The sequence below is a fragment of the Camponotus vicinus genome, unplaced genomic scaffold (assembly GCF_025532165.1).
Source record: "Camponotus vicinus isolate PSW18456_S1 unplaced genomic scaffold, iyCamVici1.0 SCAF_1, whole genome shotgun sequence".
NCBI classification, from domain to species: Eukaryota; Metazoa; Arthropoda; class Insecta; order Hymenoptera; family Formicidae; genus Camponotus; species Camponotus vicinus.
The window spans coordinates 8,291,208-8,312,747 of NW_028141945.1; the positions used below are offsets into that span (position 1 = coordinate 8,291,208).

The 21,540-nt window shown below is 31.5% G+C and overlaps 1 protein-coding gene across 5 annotated transcripts in view; it reads right to left on the minus strand.

Annotated features, from left to right (window-relative positions):
• The window catches only part of Dom (domino helicase), a 41,835-nt gene that overhangs the window by 18,713 nt on the left and 1,582 nt on the right, over positions 1–21,540 (minus strand). For 2 of the 5 annotated variants that reach the window (XM_083100028.1, XM_083100020.1), the window contains exons 1-18: positions 21,303–21,520; positions 19,393–19,598; positions 18,049–18,862; positions 15,430–15,561; positions 13,282–13,526; positions 12,698–13,024; positions 10,130–10,340; positions 9,256–9,479; positions 8,774–8,911; positions 8,555–8,648; positions 8,061–8,254; positions 7,794–7,892; positions 2,995–3,310; positions 2,470–2,644; positions 1,510–1,696; positions 1,224–1,360; positions 520–706; positions 95–434 (exon numbers count right to left, since the gene is read on the minus strand). In XM_083100028.1, the coding sequence (XP_082956154.1) occupies positions 95–434; positions 520–706; positions 1,224–1,360; positions 1,510–1,696; positions 2,470–2,644; positions 2,995–3,310; positions 7,794–7,892; positions 8,061–8,254; positions 8,555–8,648; positions 8,774–8,911; positions 9,256–9,479; positions 10,130–10,340; positions 12,698–13,024; positions 13,282–13,526; positions 15,430–15,561; positions 18,049–18,862; positions 19,393–19,587 (4,015 nt within the window). In that variant the 5' untranslated portion in view covers positions 19,588–19,598; positions 21,303–21,520. Of the gene's footprint in view, positions 1–94; positions 435–519; positions 707–1,223; positions 1,361–1,509; positions 1,697–2,469; positions 2,645–2,994; positions 3,311–7,793; positions 7,893–8,060; positions 8,255–8,554; positions 8,649–8,773; positions 8,912–9,255; positions 9,480–10,129; positions 10,341–12,697; positions 13,025–13,281; positions 13,527–15,429; positions 15,562–18,048; positions 18,863–19,392; positions 19,599–21,302; positions 21,522–21,540 lie in introns of those variants that run through there. The other 3 variants (XM_083100004.1, XM_083100009.1, XM_083100014.1) reach the window with 3 other exon arrangements.

Consider the following 21,540-nt stretch of genomic DNA (forward strand, 5'->3'; position numbering starts at 1 on the left):
TCATTCTTCATCATGTTTTGACATTAATTTGCATTAATTTTGGCACATTAAAATATTAATGTAATAAAATGTGGCAGCATTGTCCTGGACTTACCTCGTCCTGAACCAGTCTGGCTAGTATTTAATGATTTTATTGAAAGAGATGTACCCACTCTTGGAGTGGGTAGTACTCCAGCAAGATTCTTCAGCCTAGTTGGCGTTTGCTGCTGTTGTTGCTGCTGTTGTGTATTCGACTGTGGTTTTGTCTGATTTGATAATCTAACATTAATCTTAATCCGACCGGACGGACATCTCGGCGTCGGTTCTGGCTGGTTATCTATTTCTTCTATAAGTTTTCTAGGCGTTTGCAGTCGTTTCATTCTGTGCGCAACGAATGCACTGAGCGTCAATTCCAGATCTGACAGCAAAAGGTTCAAGCTAGACAGTTGGATGTGCTGCAAAAGTTAAATCACAATTCGCAAAGATCGAATAATAATAGTAGTATCAAACAATAGTAGTGTGAAACGGTTATTGTTTTACCTTGAAAGGATCATAATCGAATACACTCCAAACCAACGAAGCGGTCAGAAATTCGAGTGTCTCCATTTGAAACGGGGAAACGGTCGGTCGCACTTCGAACAAGTTCGGATGGTTGCATACTTTTCGTAATTGCATTAACACATTAATCACACTCAATAGATTTCCGCTAGCGAGTGTTTCCTTCGTCCTTTAACAAAATACGAAATCGTTGAAAAAAAATAATACAAACAGCAATTAGTAATTCTAATATCCTTAAATAACAGTCTAATCTTTATTATATATATAATCTGCTAATATAATCTTTATTATATAAATAATCTGTTTTACACAAAAATTAAGTTTTGTTATATAAGTATTTTTAAAGTTGTTATATATATATAATTATTTATTAATTATATATATGATAAATTATATAACAATTCTAAACTATTTATATAACAAAACTTAATTTTTGCATAAAACAGATTATTTTCTAGTATACAAAAACAAATAATTTTTATATTTCTTGGATTTTTTAATATATAAATATTACATTTTATGGGTGGAAACTTATATTTACATTTTAACTGGATTAAAAATAAAATACATATTTTATGCGCGCGCACAAAGAAAATTAAATAAATATTATTGTACTTTTAATTAGAGAAAGATAAATTATTTCTCGTTTTTGTGATTATTGATGTGACATTAAAGAATTAACTTACTTTGCTCTCGACATAAAGTCATCATACAAAAATCTCTGACGTTTTGACAAACGACACATGACCACGTGTTCATATTTTTTTGGCAATTGTTTTTCCACTTCGGTTTTCAATCTTCGTAAGAGAAATGGCCGCAACACCTACGGAGAATGTTGTTTATATTAAATAATATTGTAAAAAATTTAATTTGACATATTTTTATTGGATAAAAACTCAAATTTCTTTAATAATATTACAAATTAAGAGAAAAGAGAAAAAAAGAAGAAAAGATAAAAAACTACGTACAGACCTTATGTAGACGACGTATAATATTCTCGTTGTATTCACTATTGCCTTCGATCATGCCTGTAACAGGATTGCTAAACCATTCCTTAAATTCACGATGAGATTGAAATACATTAGGCATAAGAAAGTGCATGAGAGACCACAATTCCATTAAATTGTTTTGAAGAGGCGTGCCAGTAAGAAGTAACCTCCTGCAACAAACAACAAAAGGCAATGAAATAATGTTTTAAATAAAACAATCTCTATTACTTTCAATTGAGTGAATTAGTGCAAAAATGGTCTAATTTATTATTTAAAATCTTAAGAAAATTAAAGTAAAATTAATTTTTTTAAATTTATCTATGATGTAAATTTTATTTTCCCAATTTTAAAATTAATTTTAATAATGTCACAGAAAAAAATTTAAGTTAAAAGTTTAATTAGAGATTTGGTTCAAGTAATCAAAAAATTAAAAAGAAAATGGCATAAGAACCAACGCGCAGTAGTTTGAGCACAGAGAAGCAACAACACTTCTTTCTTTTTTCAAAAAGCGCTTTTTGTTATTGTAATATGAATTTTTTTAATAAACTAATATTGAAAAAAGAAATAAGTGTTGTTGCTTCTCTGCGCTCCAATTACCGCGCGTTGATTCTTATGCCAATTTCTTTTTAATTTTTTAAGTTAAAAGATAGATTACTATTATATCAAATTTTTGAAATCAAGATAAAAATTTTATAACATATAATGCCCTAACAATAATTGTTTTATTAAAAATTGGGAAAAAGTAATAAAAATAATTTTTTAAAAAATAGATTAGCTCGTTGTATAGATACTGAATTTTTCAATTAAACTTAGTATAATTCAAATATGTTTCTAAATTTTATCTATATCTTTCAACTATATATATGATTATTACAGATAATGAATTAATCACTAATCGACCACTTAATAAAATAGGAAATAATTTTAATAACAGATTAGTTACCGTTGTGTTTGGAAGTTTAAGAGCAATTGCCATCTTTGCGATTTGAAGTTCTTAATATTCTGTGCCTCGTCTAAGATGAGATATTTCCACTTTTTCCGTCTAAAACTTTGATGATCCTGTATCACTAATTTGTAGGACGTAATGCATATATGGAAAGCATTCGGTTTCGTCCAACCTATAAACATACGTTGAAAAATACAAATTATGCTTCAAATTATTATATAAATATGATTAATAAATCTTAAATTAAATATTGAATTAAATATTTGTTTCTCCCGACAGGATTCGTATGTCAGAATGTCAGGCTGACCTTTGACACGCGAGTTTTAGAGAGAATTTTTTATTATCTCGCTGTATATTATTATAATACAGACATCAGTCATGTCGAACTAATGTCTGTGTCGGCAGCGAGTAATATTAGTAAATCAAAGATAAAAAAAATATAATAAAGATTTGAAAAAGAAAAATCTTATATTTTATATTTTAGCGCGATATAATTATATTTAATTCATCATATACTATTACCTGTTCTCTTTTGTTTCCTCTCCTTTTGTGTCCCATAATATGTCAATATCTTGAATCCAGGACACCACTTTTTACATTCCATTTCCCAATTGAGCATTACGGAGGTTGGTACAATTATAAGATGCGGCCCCCAGTTTCCTTTTTCGCAGGCTAAATGTGCCAATAGTGCGATGGTTTGTATAGTTTTACCTAGACCCATTTCGTCTGCCAGAATGCCATTTAACTTCCTCTCATACATAGTGACAAGCCAGTCCAATCCTATATGCTGATACTCGCGAAGGGAGTGTTTCAAAAGGAAGGGTATTTTAGTTACAACCTGAAAAAGTAAGTAATTATATTAATGAACACGTGAAAGAGATAAAAATTAGATTCTATGCAAGATCATTATAAGTCATGAATTTAATTTTATTAATATTCTCTGAACTATGTTGACAGAATTTATAAATCATCATTTATAAATATTTGTTTCAATTCATTATTAATAATTTATTATCTATTTGTATTCTAATCGATAATTTGAAGTTCTGTGTAACTTCTCAATGAATTATATATAATTCGGAAATTATTAATGCTTGTATTTAAAAAAAAAATCACTCAAAATTTATCAAATGTATGACTTTAAGGATTGACATAATGTAATGAGATATCTATGGAATTTATTAATAATCTTGTAGTGATTATTTTCTAGAATAAGATATGTATCAATTTATTCATAAGAAAATTATCACTATTAATATTCCTTTCATAAATGATAATGAGCAAAATTATTACTTCATTACCTTGGATTGAAAGGATTATTTACTAAATATTACTTAAGTTTTTTGACATAAGTTAAAATAATGAATAAAATACGGTAATATAGAAACAAAAATTTACATAAGATATGTTCTTAAAAATTCTTAGAATTAGATTCATTTGATTAAAAATTATTGAGACATTAAAATTTTTTATAAACAATTAAAAATAAAATATTTATGTTTTAAAGTAAATTGTTTTAATGTAAATTGAGTATGTCGGTGAAGTTGGCATATCATTTCCCAGCAGATCACAAATAAAAGGGAGTTCCTTCTCGCATGCAGTCGAGTTCTATAGTTCCTGATACTTTTTAGTAATAGTTCTGGTGATTTTATCCAAAAAAACGTCGATCGAAAAAATGATCTGCTAACTTCCCGTAGCAGATCATTTTCTAGCAGATCAAAAATAAAAAAAAGTTCTTCACGCATGCAGTCGAGTTCTATAGTTCCTGATACTTTTTAGTGATAGTTCTGATAATTTTGCCAAAAAAAGTCGATTGAAAACACCAGTAAATCTCTTACCTATATATATCGAGGTAAGACGCCGATCGATTTTCGAGAGTTCTACTTGTTACAAAATAGTTCTCGTATATTTTTGGGCATGTATATTGTCTTTCCAAAGAGTTCTGATGATGGAAATAATTAGAAAATGTTTAAAACAATTATTTTACCCGAAAAACGAGCATCTTTGAGTATAGAGATGATATGCTGGCCGTAATTCGACAGTTCTGTTTATTATAAAACAGTTCTCGCACAGTTCTGGGCATGTTCATTGCCTTTCCAAAGAGTTCTAGTGATAAAAATAATTAGAAAATTTTTCAAACAATTCTTTTACCCAAAAAACAAGCATCTTTGAGTATAGAGATGATATGCTGGTCGTAATTCGACAGTTCTGTTTATTCTAAAACAGTTCTCGCATAGTTCTAAGCATATTAATGACTTTTCCAAAGAGTTCTAGTTATAAAAATAATTAGAAAATTTTTCAAACAATTTTTATATCCAAAAAACCGTTTTTTGGGTAAAAAAATTGTTTGAAAAATTTTCTAATTATTTTTATCACTAGAACTCTTTGGAAAGGCAATGAACATGCCAAGAACTGTGCGAGAACTGTTTTAGAATAAACAGAACTGTCGAATTACGGCCAGCATATCATCTCTATACTCGAAAATACTCGTTTTTCGGGTAAAATAATTGTTTTAAACATTTTCTAATTATTTCCATCATCAGAACTCTTTGGAAAGACAATATACATGCCCAAAAATATACGAGAACTATTTTGTAACAAGCAGAACTCTCGAAAATCGATCGGCGTCGATATATACAGGGCGATCCTGAAAAACGATCCGTCTATAAAATGACATATTCCTGACACCATTCTAAGACAATTTTTCCTTTACCAAAATTTGATTTGAAGCGTAGTTTTTGAATTATGAGCAAAAATAGTTAGTAAATCACGCGTCGGGTACAGAAGGCAGGCAGGAGCGGCGCGGCGTGCCGCGAGCGCGGGCGCAGCTGACCGCCCGACGGGTGATTATCACCGCATGAGTCGCTAACTATTTTATCTTATAACATAAAATTATGCTTTAAATAAAATTTTGGTAAAGAAGAAAATGTCTTAGAATTACGTCAGAAATACGTGTTGCTTAAAATAACGTTATTTTAATAATGAAAAGTTGTTCCGGATCGCCGGCCGTCCGACGTTGCAATCAGCTGATTGCTACACGCGATGTGTGTATGGCGGAGTGTGTGCGTAAGAGAGAGAGAGAAAGAGAGAGAAAGAGGGAGAGAGGGAGGGTAGGAGGGACAGACATTCATACACACGCACGCACTTTTTTTCTCGCTCTCTTTCTCTCTTTTACGCAACACTCATACACTCTCTCATTCAGTCTCTCACTCACACTCTCTCGATCACTCACTCACTCACTCACCTGCTTACTCACTTGCTCATTCACCTTGTAGCAGCGTAGCGAATCTTCATGCTATGTATTGTTGTATCTGCTGCACGGTTATGATTGCTAGAGATGCGCGACACATTGAAATTTTTTCGATTATTAGTCTCACACTCGATTGACACAATACAGATTACGCGATAACGAGTTTACTGTTTATTCACTCACTATTGATTTATCGATACCAAAAATTACTTTCAAAGAAACGCGAATGCAAACAGCACATGACTCGACGCGAAGCGACGGACCGCGGAGACTGCGCGACCACAAGAGTTATGTTGCCAGAAACGCGACACGCGACATCTAACAAACGACTTGCGCGTGGCGCGTGATTGACGCGAGATAAGACGAACGATCGGCTAAAACCTTCGCATTGCGAATGCGGTAGAAAACATGAAACGTATAATGACATACTTAAAAAATTAATTATTTATTATAAATTATTTATTATAAATTATTTATTATAAATAATTAATTTTTTAAGTATGTCATTATACGTTTCATGTTTTCTACCGCATTCGCAATGCGAAGGTTTTAGCCGATCGTTCGTCTTATCTCGCGTCAATCACGCGCCACGCGCAAGTCGTTTGTTAGATGTCGCGTGTCGCGTTTCTGGCAACATAACTCTTGTGGTCGCGCAGTCTCCGCGGTCCGTCGCTTCGCGTCGAGTCATGTGCTGTTTGCATTCGCGTTTCTTTGAAAGTAATTTTTGGTATCGATAAATCAATAGTGAGTGAATAAACAGTAAACTCGTTATCACGTAATCTGTATTGTGTCAATCGAGTGTGAGACTAATAATCGAAAAAATTTCAATGTGTCGCGCATCTCTAGCAATCATAACCGTGCAGCAGATACAACAATACATAGCATGAAGATTCGCTACGCTGCTACAAGGTGAATGAGCAAGTGAGTAAGCATGTGAGTGAGTGAGTGAGTGATCGAGAGAGTGTGAGTGAGAGACTGAATGAGAGAGTGTATGAGTGTTGCGTAAAAGAGAGAAAGAGAGTGAGAAAAAAAGTGCGTGCGTGTGTATGAATGTCTGTCCCTCCTACCCTCCCTCTCTCCCTCTTTCTCTCTCTTTCTCTCTCTCTCTTACGCACACACTCCGCCATACACACATCGCGTGTAGCAATCAGCTGATTGCAACGTCGGACGGCCGGCGATCCGGAACAACTTTTCATTATTAAAATAACGTTATTTTAAGCAACACGTATTTCTGACGTAATTCTAAGACATTTTCTTCTTTACCAAAATTTTATTTAAAGCATAATTTTATGTTATAAGATAAAATAGTTAGCGACTCATGCGGTGATAATCACCCGTCGGGCGGTCAGCTGCGCCCGCGCTCGCGGCACGCCGCGCCGCTCCTGCCTGCCTTCTGTACCCGACGCGTGATTTACTAACTATTTTTGCTCATAATTCAAAAACTACGCTTCAAATCAAATTTTGGTAAAGGAAAAATTGTCTTAGAATGGTGTCAGGAATATGTCATTTTATAGACGGATCGTTTTTCAGGATCGCCCTGTATAGGTAACAGATTTGCTGGTGTTTTCAATCGACTTTTTTTGGCAAAATTATCAGAACTATCACTAAAAAGTATCAGGAACTATAGAACTCAACTGCATGCGTGAAGAACTTCTTTTTATTTTTGATCTGCTAGAAAATGATCTGCTACGGGAAGTTAGCAGATCATTTTTTTCGATCGACGTTTTTTTGGATAAAATCACCAGAACTATTACTAAAAAGTATCAGGAACTATAGAACTCGACTGCATGCGAAAAGAACTTCCTTTTATTTTTGATCTGCTGGAAAATGATATGTTAACTTCACGCACACAAATTGAGTTTCAAAAAATATATGTGTAGAAAATAAAATCTTATTTTTCATCTAATTTTAAATAAATTACATTGAAGCAAAATTTCAGTTTAGTTTTAGATTCTTCATTCATTAAAAATGTTAAACCAATTGTGAAAAATTGATAAATTTATCAAACTTTATGATTTGAATAAGATTTAATGAAAAGAAATTAAGAACATAAACGTGTAACAAGACTTACGCTAGTGGTGAGTAATGTGTTCCCCTTAGGCTGGATGCTTTCGGCCAATGCGGCAACGTTATCCATCTCATTACGAGCGTCCGAGTGATCGTCTGAAATCTACAACAAAAAATAATTACATGCAATGCAAAAGAACTACAAATATATATATATAAATAGAAGAAATTAATTCAAAAGCAAGAAATAATTCACTACAAATACTACTTATAATGAATTTGATATAACTAAGAAAACTAAAGTCATATGTGTGTAAAATATGTAACTTACTCTGCTATCTGATTGTTTTTCAGATGGATCTTCAAGAAGAGATTGAAGTCCCACATCTGCCTCAGCATCACTCTGAGTCCGAACTTCTTCCTCATCACTCTCGCGATCACTCTCTTCACTTTCATTCTCGCTACTGCTCGTTTGGTCTTCGGTTTCTGGTGCCGCTTCCTTATCACTGTTTTCTTTATCCGTACCTAAAGAAGAATGAAAGTATTTGATTAAATTCGATCTGCTTCGTGTTTTGTAGCAATAATTCTATATATTAATTTTTAAAATTTTTTCAGACAAATGCCTCATTTCACAGCATAGAAGGTAATTGAGATAAGTGAAAACCAAATATCTCACACCATCAGGATTGGTAGTTATCATCATCGTAACAATTTATATAATTAAATAAAAAAAAATCTTTATATAATTATAAAGTTTTTACATACAAATATTATTATACTATTGTATTATTTACTTGTATTATTTATTGTAAATATAATAATTACCTTCAGCCTCCACGTCCACATCCACGTCCATGAACATATCCGACATGTTTGCATACTTGGCCGCAAGTTCTTCAATAGACATTTCGTTGTCAGCCTAAATGAAGACGAGTATATTATTCTACATCTATACAATCTGGCAAAAAAAAGAATTACAATCGTCCTTTTATTTCTCAATATTAAAATAATTAATGTGATGATTACAAATGAAAAATTATATACCTTAAGTTCATCGAGTTCGCGTTTATGATCGATCTCTCCCTCGAGTCTCTCCTCTTCCATAATAGTGTCTTCTTCGTCCGAAGATTCACCAGATGCCGCGACGAAATCTGCATCCGCATCAGCTGCTTCCTTGTTGTCCTATAATAAAAATCATAAAATCTTGCTTAATCCTTTCTACAACAGATTAAAAGCTTAAAAAATTGATTATAAAAAAATTGAGATTATAAAGAATTTAATATTTACTAAAAATTAATAGATTTTCCAGTAAAGTAATTTAAAACAATTTTTAAAATCTATCTTTTTTTACGGTAATTTTAGACAAGAGAGAAGATTATATTACTGCAGTGTCTCTATATCAGATTATTTTTATTAGTGTATATTAGATAGAGAAGTTTGCGTCAACATCTTTCTTCTTTATGTAAAGTCAGTTTAAAAATATAAAACATGCACAAATATTTTTTTATCCATATCCATAAACATACATTTTGTTCCTCTTCATTTGTTGCGTTTTGCGGCGATAGGCTTTTGTTGCGATCCTCCAAATAGTCTGGCGGCAAGTCCTTCAAAAGATCCTCCAAAGGTATTTCCGATTCTCTCTTCAATAATTCTACTTCCTCCTTGTGATTGGTCGTTAGTTTCATTTCTTCTTCGGCTTTAGCTATAGTCTCTTCATCATCATCTGAACTCTGATTTGGCTGAAACTCCTCTGTAATGTGCAATGCATATATTATATACTCTAATGTAATTTATATAATAGAAAATAAAACCACAGTAAATTTATAATAAAGTTAAACTAAATAAGAATTTAATTTAGTAAATAGTACACGATTTAAAAATCTACACATAACATAATTAAAAATAAAATCTATTATATAAATAAAATAATTTATATAATCTATTAAACATTATAATCAAAATAATATTTATACAATCTATTCAGAAGAAATTAAAATTAATTTATATGCAACTTTGTGCATAATTTAATTATGTTAATACAACACATAAAGTTCAAAGACTCGGTTCTGGAGTATATGTACGTTTTTCATAAATTATAATAGTAAAGATCATTAGATTACGAATTTTATGCAATATAATTCTATAGTAATTAGAATATTATAGTTTAATTATTTAAATTTTATTGTATTGTAAAATATAGCTTTATTAACCAACAGTTACATTCAAATAAATGTTATGTTGTATTGATAATGTTAATATTTGATTATGTTAATATTTGATATATTGATATTATTAACATCATGTTATATATAACATTAATATTACAATTAATGCATCTTATTAATGATGCGTCTTTATATAAATTAATAAAATTATTTTTTGTATTATGGACTAACATACCATCCGAATGACATTTCCCCTGCGGAACTGGTGAAGAGATGCGCGAACTATTTATGGAAGCTGGAATACTTTGCGGACCATCTGTCTTGTTGAGACCCTCTGTTAGCCATGTAGAATATTTTTCTGTTTGACCCACAATAAAGTTCAAATGCTGATCCAACGCCTTCTTTCGTTTTTCTTCCAGTCTTGTTTGCTGTTTATATTCCACCAACTGTCAACAAATTACAAAGAATATTATTAGTTTTAAATTTATATTTATATTTTGCATATTCTGTCTACTAAATATTGTTAAAATTATTAATGAGAACTTTTATCTGTTCAAGTCCAAAAGATTTCGCATTTATACAGGGTGTTAGAAAAGTCTGGAAACGGTCAAATATCTCGAAAACGAAACGTTTCTGAGAAAAATGTTTCAAAACAAAGTTGTAGGATTTCAAAAGATCTATTTACTGGCGCTATGAGTTTAACCTTGGGTGGCATCGCCAAGATCAGAGCAAGGTCACCTAGAATTTTTTATATGGGACCTCCTATTTTTTATTACTTATTCTTGTAGCTTATCTCGAGAGCTTTCCAAAACACTATAATGAAGTATTTCTTCATTGAGTACTTTTCGAGTTATGAGGCTTGAAATAATTTCTTAATTTTATATAAACCATAAAATATCTAGTAAAATATTCATTTTTCGATTATCTTACCTTAATACTTTTATGTACAAAATAATGAGAGTAATCAATTGGTGTAAAGAAAACATACAGTTGTTTTTAAGAAAAAATATGGAATTGTTAATTGCAAATTACATATTTTTTCTTAAAAACAACTATGTTTTTTCTTTACACCAATTGATTACTCTCATTATTTTGTACATAAAAGTATTAAGGTAAGAAAATCGAAAAATGAATATTTTACTACACTCAGTTCCAAAAAAAGCGGTACACTTGAAATTTGGAAGAAAATCACCAAATTTTAAATGACGATAACTTTGTAAATAATAAAGATAGAAAGGTCTATAAAAAATGAAAATAAAGCTTGAAATCTCTACTTTAAAACTAGGTTCTCCGAAATGTTGCGAGATAACATTTTTAAAAATGACGGATGACGAAACGAGAACATGCAAAATTGAAAAATAATTGTTTGAGTTTGCCACGACACGTGGCGAGAATCAAATGTCGCAAATCAATGGGGTCAAAAGCATATGATATTACAGAGATTCCTCTTTAAAATGCTTTTTTGTTTATCTCGATTCGATGATTTTTCACCGAGTTATACGCATTTGAAGAAAAAAGTAGCTTTTTATTCCAAATGCGTATAACTCGGTGAAAAATCATCGTATCGAGATAAACAAAAAAGCATTTTAAAGAGGAATCTCTGTAATATCATATGCTTTTGACCCCATTGACCTGCGACATTTGATTCTCGCCACGTATCGTGGCAAACTCAAACAATTATTTTTCAATTTTGCATGTTCTCGTTTCGTCATCCGTCATTTTTAAAAATGTTATCTCGCAACATTTCGGAGAACCTAGTTTTAAAGTAGAGATTTCAAGCTTTATTTTCATTTTTTATAGACCTTTCTATCTTTATTATTTACAAAGTTATCGTCATTTAAAATTTGGTGATTTTCTTCCAAATTTCAAGTGTACCGCTTTTTTTGGAACTGAGTGTAGTAAAATATTCATTTTTCGATTTTCTTACCTTAATACTTTTATGTACAAAATAATGAGAGTAATCAATTGGTGTAAAGAAAAAACATAGTTGTTTTTAAGAAAAAATATGTAATTTGCAATTAACAATTCCATATTTTTTCTTAAAAACAACTGTATGTTTTCTTTACACCAATTGATTACTCTCATTATTTTGTACATAAAAGTATTAAGGTAAGATAATCGAAAAATGAATATTTTACTAGATATTTTATGGTTTATATAAAATTAAGAAATTATTTCAAGCCTCATAACTCGAAAAGTACTCAATGAAGAAATACTTCATTATAGTGTTTTGGAAAGCTCTCGAGATAAGCTACAAGAATAAGTAATAAAAAATAGGAGGTCCCATATAAAAAATTCTAGGTGACCTTGCTCTGATCTTGGCGATGCCACCCAAGGTTAAACTCATAGCGCCAGTAAATAGATCTTTTGAAATCCTACAACTTTGTTTCGAAACATTTTTCTCAGAAACGTTTCGTTTTCGAGATATTTGACCGTTTCCAGACTTTTCTAACACCCTGTATAATCAATGAGTATAATTTAATAATAAATATCCTGCGCTAAATTCTTTGGTTGAATTTAGAAAACCAAGCAACCATACACAATGCGCAGACTTTGCTGTTCCCACAACGAGCACACGCTTCTGATAACGATACATCGAGAAGGTCGGCTTAATTAGTGTGGGGTAATAACAAAGAGCAGAATTAAATCAATCTATTTTTATAAAAGAAAAAGAATGTGATATAATATAATAATAAAAACTAATTGAAACAATTCTTTTAGTTAAATTATAGATATAAATTAATAAATCAATACTGATCATTTAAAATTTCTAAATATACATTATAGCTTTCTTCAAGCTCACCTTCTCGACATTTGTCCAAAAAGTTTTAATTTCCTTGGCGGCGAAGCTAGCGATCTTTTTCAATCGGAGTTCTTGCGACTTTTCGGCCTTTTGCGCCTGAATCGCCTTCTCCTGAAAGTACTTTTGCACCATTCGCGCACATTTTTTCGCCGCAGCCTTCTTCCATTTACGCTCCTGGGCAAAATCGGCAGCCAACCAGACCATCTCTTCCAACAAATAATCCCAATGGGCTTTCGTTCGAGCTGGTTCCTGCACTTTGGGCAATCGTCGCTCTGACCATAATCCTTCACGTTGCAACTCAACGATTCTCTGCATCACGTATGCCTCCTGCATTCCAATAATCGTGGTCATTAGTATAAAATATTTCATTTTAAATATAAAAATAATAAATTCGATTTTTTTGAAACATAAAAATATCACAAATAATTAAATAACAAATGATTAATAATAAATATAATTCAAAATAATAATTTAATTAAAATGTTTATTCAATAAGATGCCAATGCTGTGTTATACATGCTTTTTCGTGAAAAGATGGATCGTGGAAGATATTTAGAACCAATTATCAAGGATATGACAATTACCTGTTTAGCCTTTTCCACAATTTGCTCCTGATTGTTCGCTGTATCACAGGAAGTAATTACGGTAGTGGGTGTAGACAATTTAACAAGCTTAACGATAGGTTGGGGGTTATTGAGCGCAGTGGTTGTCGTAGGCGTTTTCGGGGCGACGGTGGTGGTAATCGACGACACTGGTTTTTCCACCACCGGACTCGGAGCGGTGATCGTGACCGTCGGCTTCGACGGTTCTGTAACCACTGATGTTCCGCCTGAAACGATTGAATATAATTAAAAAGATTGTTATAACATATAAGATGTAAATTATATATATAAAATAAAATAAAACGTAAATCAAAAAGTTGGCAAATGAGACAAATAGTAGCATATATAACATCGATAAATAGTAATTTAGTTGCTGAAGAAGGGAAATGAATCATTGGTTCACAAACAATTAATCTTAACGGTTAATGTATCATTTTTTGCTAAAAAATTTCAAGTAAAATAGTCTTTTTAGCGACTAAAATTTTTCCCTTAAACATCCACGTTTTTCTACTTATTTGCAAAATTATATCAATCAGTTATAAATTATTTTAATCCAACGTTCATCACTCTTTCTTTTTTACGCATTTACTAGTGTAATATTCCCAAGCATATTCCCAATATGATACATTTTTATTTCTAATTTTTTTAATTAAGTAACTATTGCTAAATATATATGCTGTAAGTATAAACAGATATTTATGATAGATATATCTTGTTACATAATTCAAAACTGAACAACATTTTATAAATCATCGAGATAAAAATAGGTTTTAAAAATGTGAATAATAATATAATATTCTTACATAATAATTTTTCTTGTTTTCATAAAATATCGCAATATACTTGAAGCAATGAGAGAGATTTTGAGATATTTTGAATAATTTATATAGATTGACAATAGTAAAATAACTTATAATAATGAATAAAATGAGAGAGAAAGAGAAAATAATAACTTGATTATTTTTAAAATCACATTTTCATTAAAGAAATAAAATATAAATTTATAATATCTCTAAATCTCACAGTACTCTCTGAAATATCGAAAGTATTGTACATTTTATGCATGTAATAGCGATAAAAATAATAATAAATCTTTGACGACATCGAAGATTCCACAGGACAAGCATAAAATCATATATATATCTACAAGGTTGACAATAACTACCAAAAGCGAGAAATGAAACCATCATGAAATATGCCAATTAAGATAAAATAAACTAATCGCTCCTATTTGCATCTGAGAGCATATATGTGTATGTCTGTGACATAGAGATGGCAAGGAATAGATGTGTGTACATTGTTCTTACTAAGCTTCAAATAAAAACACATGCGTTTACGTTTGATAACAATCAGGTCGATCGCCACGTAGAATACTGTTGTATAATTACATGACATATTATTAGTATGACATATTATTTATTCTTGTCTAACTCGTTCTGCAAAATTTACATAAAGTAAACATACAGTGAAAAAACATATAATATATAATTGTGACTATATAAACGTTTTCAGTTAAAATTCATAAATTTAGTTTGAATATTAGACAAATATACATATATATAGTTTGGTAAAGAGAATACACTATCTCAAAGCAATTCATTAAGATATAAATATTTATAAGGTGATCTCTTAATCCGATCCATTTTTTTATTTTTTATATTTTACTTTTAAATACACATCTCTTATGAAATCTGTAACAAATTTATTGAAAATTAAATGTAAAAAAATTATGATAAAAATGATTTAGCAATACTAAAAAGTTCTAAGAAAAAAATCTGAGTTGAGAAAAATTATTTGCCATTTTATATACATAAAAAAAGTCTATGTATATAATTACTTTGTGCCAATTCTAGTATATTTTATGCAGCTAATTTCTTCGAAAATAGAGAATATAAGAAAAGATAAGTTTCTACATGTTTTAAAATAGATATTTTATGGCGAGTGTCTCCCAATCATCATTCAAACAGTCAAATCAAAAATATGAAGAAATATAACGCATGAAAATAATTGATTTTCGATGAGAACTCAGGGATTTGGAGCAACTAACGGATTGCCCGAAAGCGAAATCAATATATGGAGCGACTTAAAGACACGAAGAAACGAACACGGCAGGCGACCTGCGGTAATCACCTATAATGAGCGTAGGTGCTAGAGTAGAAGCGGATGGAGGATGAACGGTGACTGACGGTGAAGACTGGATTGCCGCTCGGAAGGCAAATACCATGCCATGGCGGCCCCCTTGAGGCCTACCTGGTACTTGTCCTGGTGCGGAAACGATCATTTATTCGGTATACAATAACCGGATTATTTTATTTATGATAATGAATAACTAAAGTATAACACCAATGAAGAAACCTGACCCTTTAAATAATTAACGTTTTAAAAAGGTATTTTTCCCAGATGATGCGAGATTTTCCCTAACACAGAAGGAGAGGAAGACTCTGTAAAAAAAACTATCTAACATATCTGATTATATACATTGAAAATAAAGATCTTCTGTCGATTCTTTAGAGACCATTGTGAAATCTAAATCTCGTGATACTAAATTTGATTTACATCACATTAATATTTATTTCAAGTATATTAATATATTTATTTTATATGTTAAGTACTTATTATATATTATATTATTTATAATAACGTTTACCACATTTATTTAATTAGATCTTAATCATCAAAGCTATATCTCGGTTGGTTTAAATCGATTAAACTTCAAAATTCAACTAATGTAGATATAGGTCTAATCAATTCATCTGTCATTGAAATACGTATAAGTATTAAATTTCTAAATAAACTTTTATATTCCAGAAAGGAATTGATGGGACATGTTAACTCTTGATGGAACAACTTGCTTGAATTAGGTATAAAATCGAATTTAAAAAAAGAAACGATGAAAAAAAGTTAATAACAATTAATTTGTTATTTTAAAAAAGCAATAATTCATTTATATTTTTTATTATTATGTTATAAAACAAATATAAATACTGTAGAAAATAGAATAATAATGAAAATTCAAGAATGTCATTCATTTTAAAGATATTAAAAAAAAAAAAATAAAAAAGTTGATTATGAAGAATATATATTCATATGAACTTGGAATCGATTTGTTTTCTGGTCAGTCAATATCTGATTAACATTTAATGCATTGCAGAATATTAATATAACAATTTACAAGTGAGATTTTAAAAATTTGAACAATATTATAACAAAAGTTCTTCATTAATATTCAAAATGTAAAATACCTTGAATATTAAAAAGAGCTACAGTGAAAACAAATATTTTTTTACATGTATATGTATATTCTTTGCATATATATATATATATATATTGTTGCGTCCGCGGAGCGATATCTGTCGAAACGCGCGACACAACGATCGGCACTCGCTAACTACGCGGCACCCACGCACTCGTGAATAATAACACGGTTTAGAGGAACGCAAGAACTTTAATAACTGAACACAGGATTATTCACAACACAGAGAACACGGAACATTGATAACGATAAGCCGCGGATCGAAACGCGACTCAGCTTGACAGCTGGCTTCCCACTCTACTGTCATTCGTCTTGTCAACATTCTTCTTGGCAACGCGCTCGAAGACGATCTTCTGCCGAACGTCACGGGTGACCAAGTAATCCGCAGGGAAGGAATACGGGGACGCAACAAAATATATATATATATATATATATATATATATATATATATATATGGCCTTTAATATTTAATATAATTATTAAAATGTTGAATATACTTTACATTAGCATTAAAATTATCAAAACACACATTAGTGCCTGAGAGAGTTAATCCTTAGTTTACGTTGCACTACACATCTTATCTTTGTAAATTGTTATTTTCCTTTATTATAATTTAATTCGACGTAATTTAATTCAACTTAAAAAAGATAGAAAAAAATGTAAAATTTATGTGAAAATGTATGTGAAAAAGAAAGTTAAAGACCTGCAACAATATTCGATTCATTCGAATATTTGAGTTCAAATAAACTTAAATTGATATTGAGAGAAAGAGTGAAAAACGCAACAAATGCGAGTTTTCGTTATTAAAATATATGGCATATGTGCATGCTATAATTAGTAATCATAAAACATTCATAGTTTGATTCACGTTTGGACGATTTGTTCATAAGATCTAATATGCAACACCTAATATAATTAATGAAATATATTATAATATTCCTCTTCCATGTTTCTCTACACTATTTTTTTTAAATGGTATTTTATAAATAAAAATAACTGGAATTTTTTTTTCTAAAAAATAAAAATAATTTTAATAATAATTTCCCTCTTTAAATTATCAAAAATGCTCAATTTCTCTAAACATAATAAAGAAAATTATCTTTAGCAAATTCGTCGTATCTAATATGAACAATATTATGTCGTATCTAATAAATTATTATCTATTTAATAATAAATTAATAATAAATTTAAAAATAAATTAATAATAAAATTGATCTGTATCTGATTTTTAGAAATTAAATGCAGTGGTTTCAACTAAAATTGTTAATTGAACAATCGCACAATTTTTAACTTTAAAGGAAAATTCCACACAGTTTCAAATCCGCATCCGTCACAAACAACAATTCTAAAAGAATGATGAGATGTAGTTTAATTCGCGAATATAATATTACTCTTGATGGATTATTATAAATCGAAAAAAATACCGGGTCAATATTGCTCGAAATAATAGTGAAACTAGATTTTCTTACTGTCTTAAATTGTTAGGTGATATTTACCTTGTTGAGTGAGCTGGGCTAAAGCCGCAGCAGGCAGAGTTGTGGAGAGCGCTATTGGCGTGACGCCCGCGCCGGAGATCTTAACTTCCGCGCTTTGATTCGGGATTTGTACTACCGTGGAACCGGCGCTGACACTTGCAACGGTAGCCGTGATAGCAGCGGTAGTAGTAGTAGTAATAGCAGCAGCAACGGTGGCAGCAGCAACGGTGGTGACAGCAGACACCTGCGAGAAATCCGATGACAACGGTGCTGTCAGATCCTCATCGTCGTCGTCCGGATCGAGCTGATGCTGACGTAAAAAGTGCAAATACTGCGCCGTCGGAGGCCGTTTCTGCCAATTGGCATAGTCCATCATGTTGCCACCGACGTGCAAAAAGAAGAGCTCCGACGCAAGCTCGGCGTACTTTTCACGTACGATGCGCATCCGCCGCATCTTATGCTCCAATATCCGTCTACGATAGCCGCTGTTATCAAACGGGATAGCTTTCTCCGTTGTCTCTGATAATTTTAACCGTTTTTTTGCCGGTGGCGATGGCGATTGCCTCCGCGTCTGCGATGACGATGTCTGTGACGACATCGGCGTCACGAACATGTTGCCTATTGAGGTGCGTACAAGCTTCGGCGACGTCGCCAACACTACCTTGGTGGAGTTCTGTGGTCGCGACGCCACCGACGGCGATGTGCCGCCAACACTGACACTTCCGGCCACCACTCCCGCCGCGTTACGCGGTGGCGTGCCTGCAATATTGACGATCCTCGTGACGCCGACTTGTTGCGTTCCGCTCGCATTAGTTGTGATGTTATTCGGTATGACCTATTAATAAAAATACACAAGTATTAATTGTTCGACATAGAGAAAACTTTAGCACAAAATTATGTTAAAATACAAGTGTGTTAACAAATTAATTACTTAATACGGATTTAATTACGGATTACAGAATAATCTGTAATTAAATAATCAGCAATGCTTTTAATGAACAATAGAGATATATAATCAAAATTGAAGTAATCCTTGATAATCACTACATAAATATATTAATTATTTTCTAACTAATTTAATGATTAGTTATTACACATATTTTATTGAACAAGCAGTAATAAAATAATTAATAAATAATGTAGAAATAATATATAGCAGTTTACATAATCGTCAATTGTAATTACTTTATTAATTATTAATATATTTTATCGAATTAAATAATTACGTTAGATAAAACATTCTGTATTTCGTGAAAACCATTCATTTTTTTTTTCTTTTTTTTTCCATTTCAAACAAATCTAAACTATATATTTTTTTCATGCAATACATTTTGACTCGAACAGTGTGGAAATATGGAGACTCACCTGTGTAAGGCCAGGAACTTGATTCGTAATGACAAACTGTTGCCCGCTACTAGTAGAGAGCACATTGAGGCCTTGAGTAGCAAGAACTTGCTGCAGACTGACAGTCTGTTGAGCTGCACCTCCATTATTTCCTCCATTATTAGCCGCACCCCGATTAAGGGGTGGTAAAATAGGTGCACCTTGCTTATCACTCATTGCACGTTATGCTGAAAAGATAAAGTGTTACATTGTACAATGATTCATAGTGACTTGCACCACATAAATATTCATGTTTTACTACAGTATATAAAGTATACAAGTGTATATTGAAATGTTAATCCTTTAAAAACTGGATTTTTTAAAAATACAATATCAATATGTATACTTCAATAGAATTCATTAAAAAAAAAAATATATATATATATATATATATATATATATATATATATATTAAATATATATATATTTTTTTTTCAACGTAAACTTTTAATGTATTTTTAATAGAAATTAAAGGTTTTTTCTTATGTATATCTCTTTAAATATCTATTAAAATATATATGTATTAAATCTTCATTATATTTGTATAACTTGCTACAGTTCTTGACACTTTTCTACCAAAAAATCTTACTAATGTATATGTGTTCTTAGAGGATTAATATTATAATCTTTTTGTATTTTTATCTTAATGGAAGGATATTTCAAAATTAAAGCTTAGAAAAACTTAATATATAAAATCAATTTAAAAAAAATAAAATTTAAAGATACCAAATGCTGTGCTATTAAAATTCCTAAATATATAAGATTAGTACATTTTAATAAAAAAAAATAATAATCTACTTGTGTATGTATAAATACTTTATACATACATACATAGATACATATATAGATGGTTCTTTTTTTTATAAAATATATTGGATATATTTTGAAAGTATAAAAATTATATTTAACATAAAAGCAATTAATAATCTAATAAATCAAAACAAGCAATAATAACAATGATTTCACAATAACATTATTAAGAATAATTTAACAATGAAAAGTATAGTTGAATAAACACACTATCTTAAATATATGTATGTATATCTTCAATCATTAATACGACATTATAGACAAAAATATTTATATATTGCGAAGAAATAGTGTGTGTATAAAATATTAAGGTCTCACAAAATATATACTAGAAAATGCATAAAAAAATATGTTAACAGACAAGCAGATTTACAAAAATTTTGATTCTTCTTCAAATAAGTGAATGTATAGATAACTGTTATTCGAAACTCTAAAAAACTGTTTAGAAAAAAATAAATATAGAAATATTCCAAGCAAGTAAATATACAAAAAAAATATTAGTAACAATAACTATTAATGCCGCTCATTCGTTTGTCGAAAAACGGAAGTATCTCGATTGTTTGTAATTGTAAATCAAAAGAAAAAAAAAAAAGAAACCGGTGAATTTGAAGGAAACGAACACGACTTCGTTAAAAAAAAATAATAATAAATAAGGGTAGATGTTGCGTAGAATGCGACGAGTACATACGCGAAATTCGGTGCCGTACGCGACGACGGAATATCGGGGATCGATGGGTATCGGGACGGGAAATGTGTCATCGCGAGTATCCCGGACCGGCAAACCAGACGATAGGCCGAGATCCGGTTGCTATCCGAGAGCGTCTCGGATCGAGGTGTGCTTTGTGGGACCGAGACGGGTGCCGGTGACGGGAGTGGACGAACGCGAAAACGGAAGTTGCGTCGCGTCACGTCGCGACGACGTCGAGACGACGCGCGAGGAGGCGACCGCGCCGGACACGACGAACGGCGTCGAACGGCGGGTGGGGAAGCCGCCCGACGCAACATCGCGCGGCGCGACGTGATACAAAGGAAATTTCCCGTCCGCCATGTTGGCGTTGGCTTCGGGACGGCCGCGGACTTACCATAATGTAATCACAAATTTCCACGACGTAGGTGCGCCATCCACGGGAATGAACGTCACGTTCGCGATCCGCGTGGGCCAACTCGCAATTGCGTACCTCACGTAACATACGACGCATGAGCTATATCTAATATTTTACGATACATTGTCACACCGCACGCCCAAGGACGCGTACGCACTTCTAAACATGGCGACGGCAGCGAGACAAATTTCGGCCGCGGCCGAAACGAGCCAGCCAG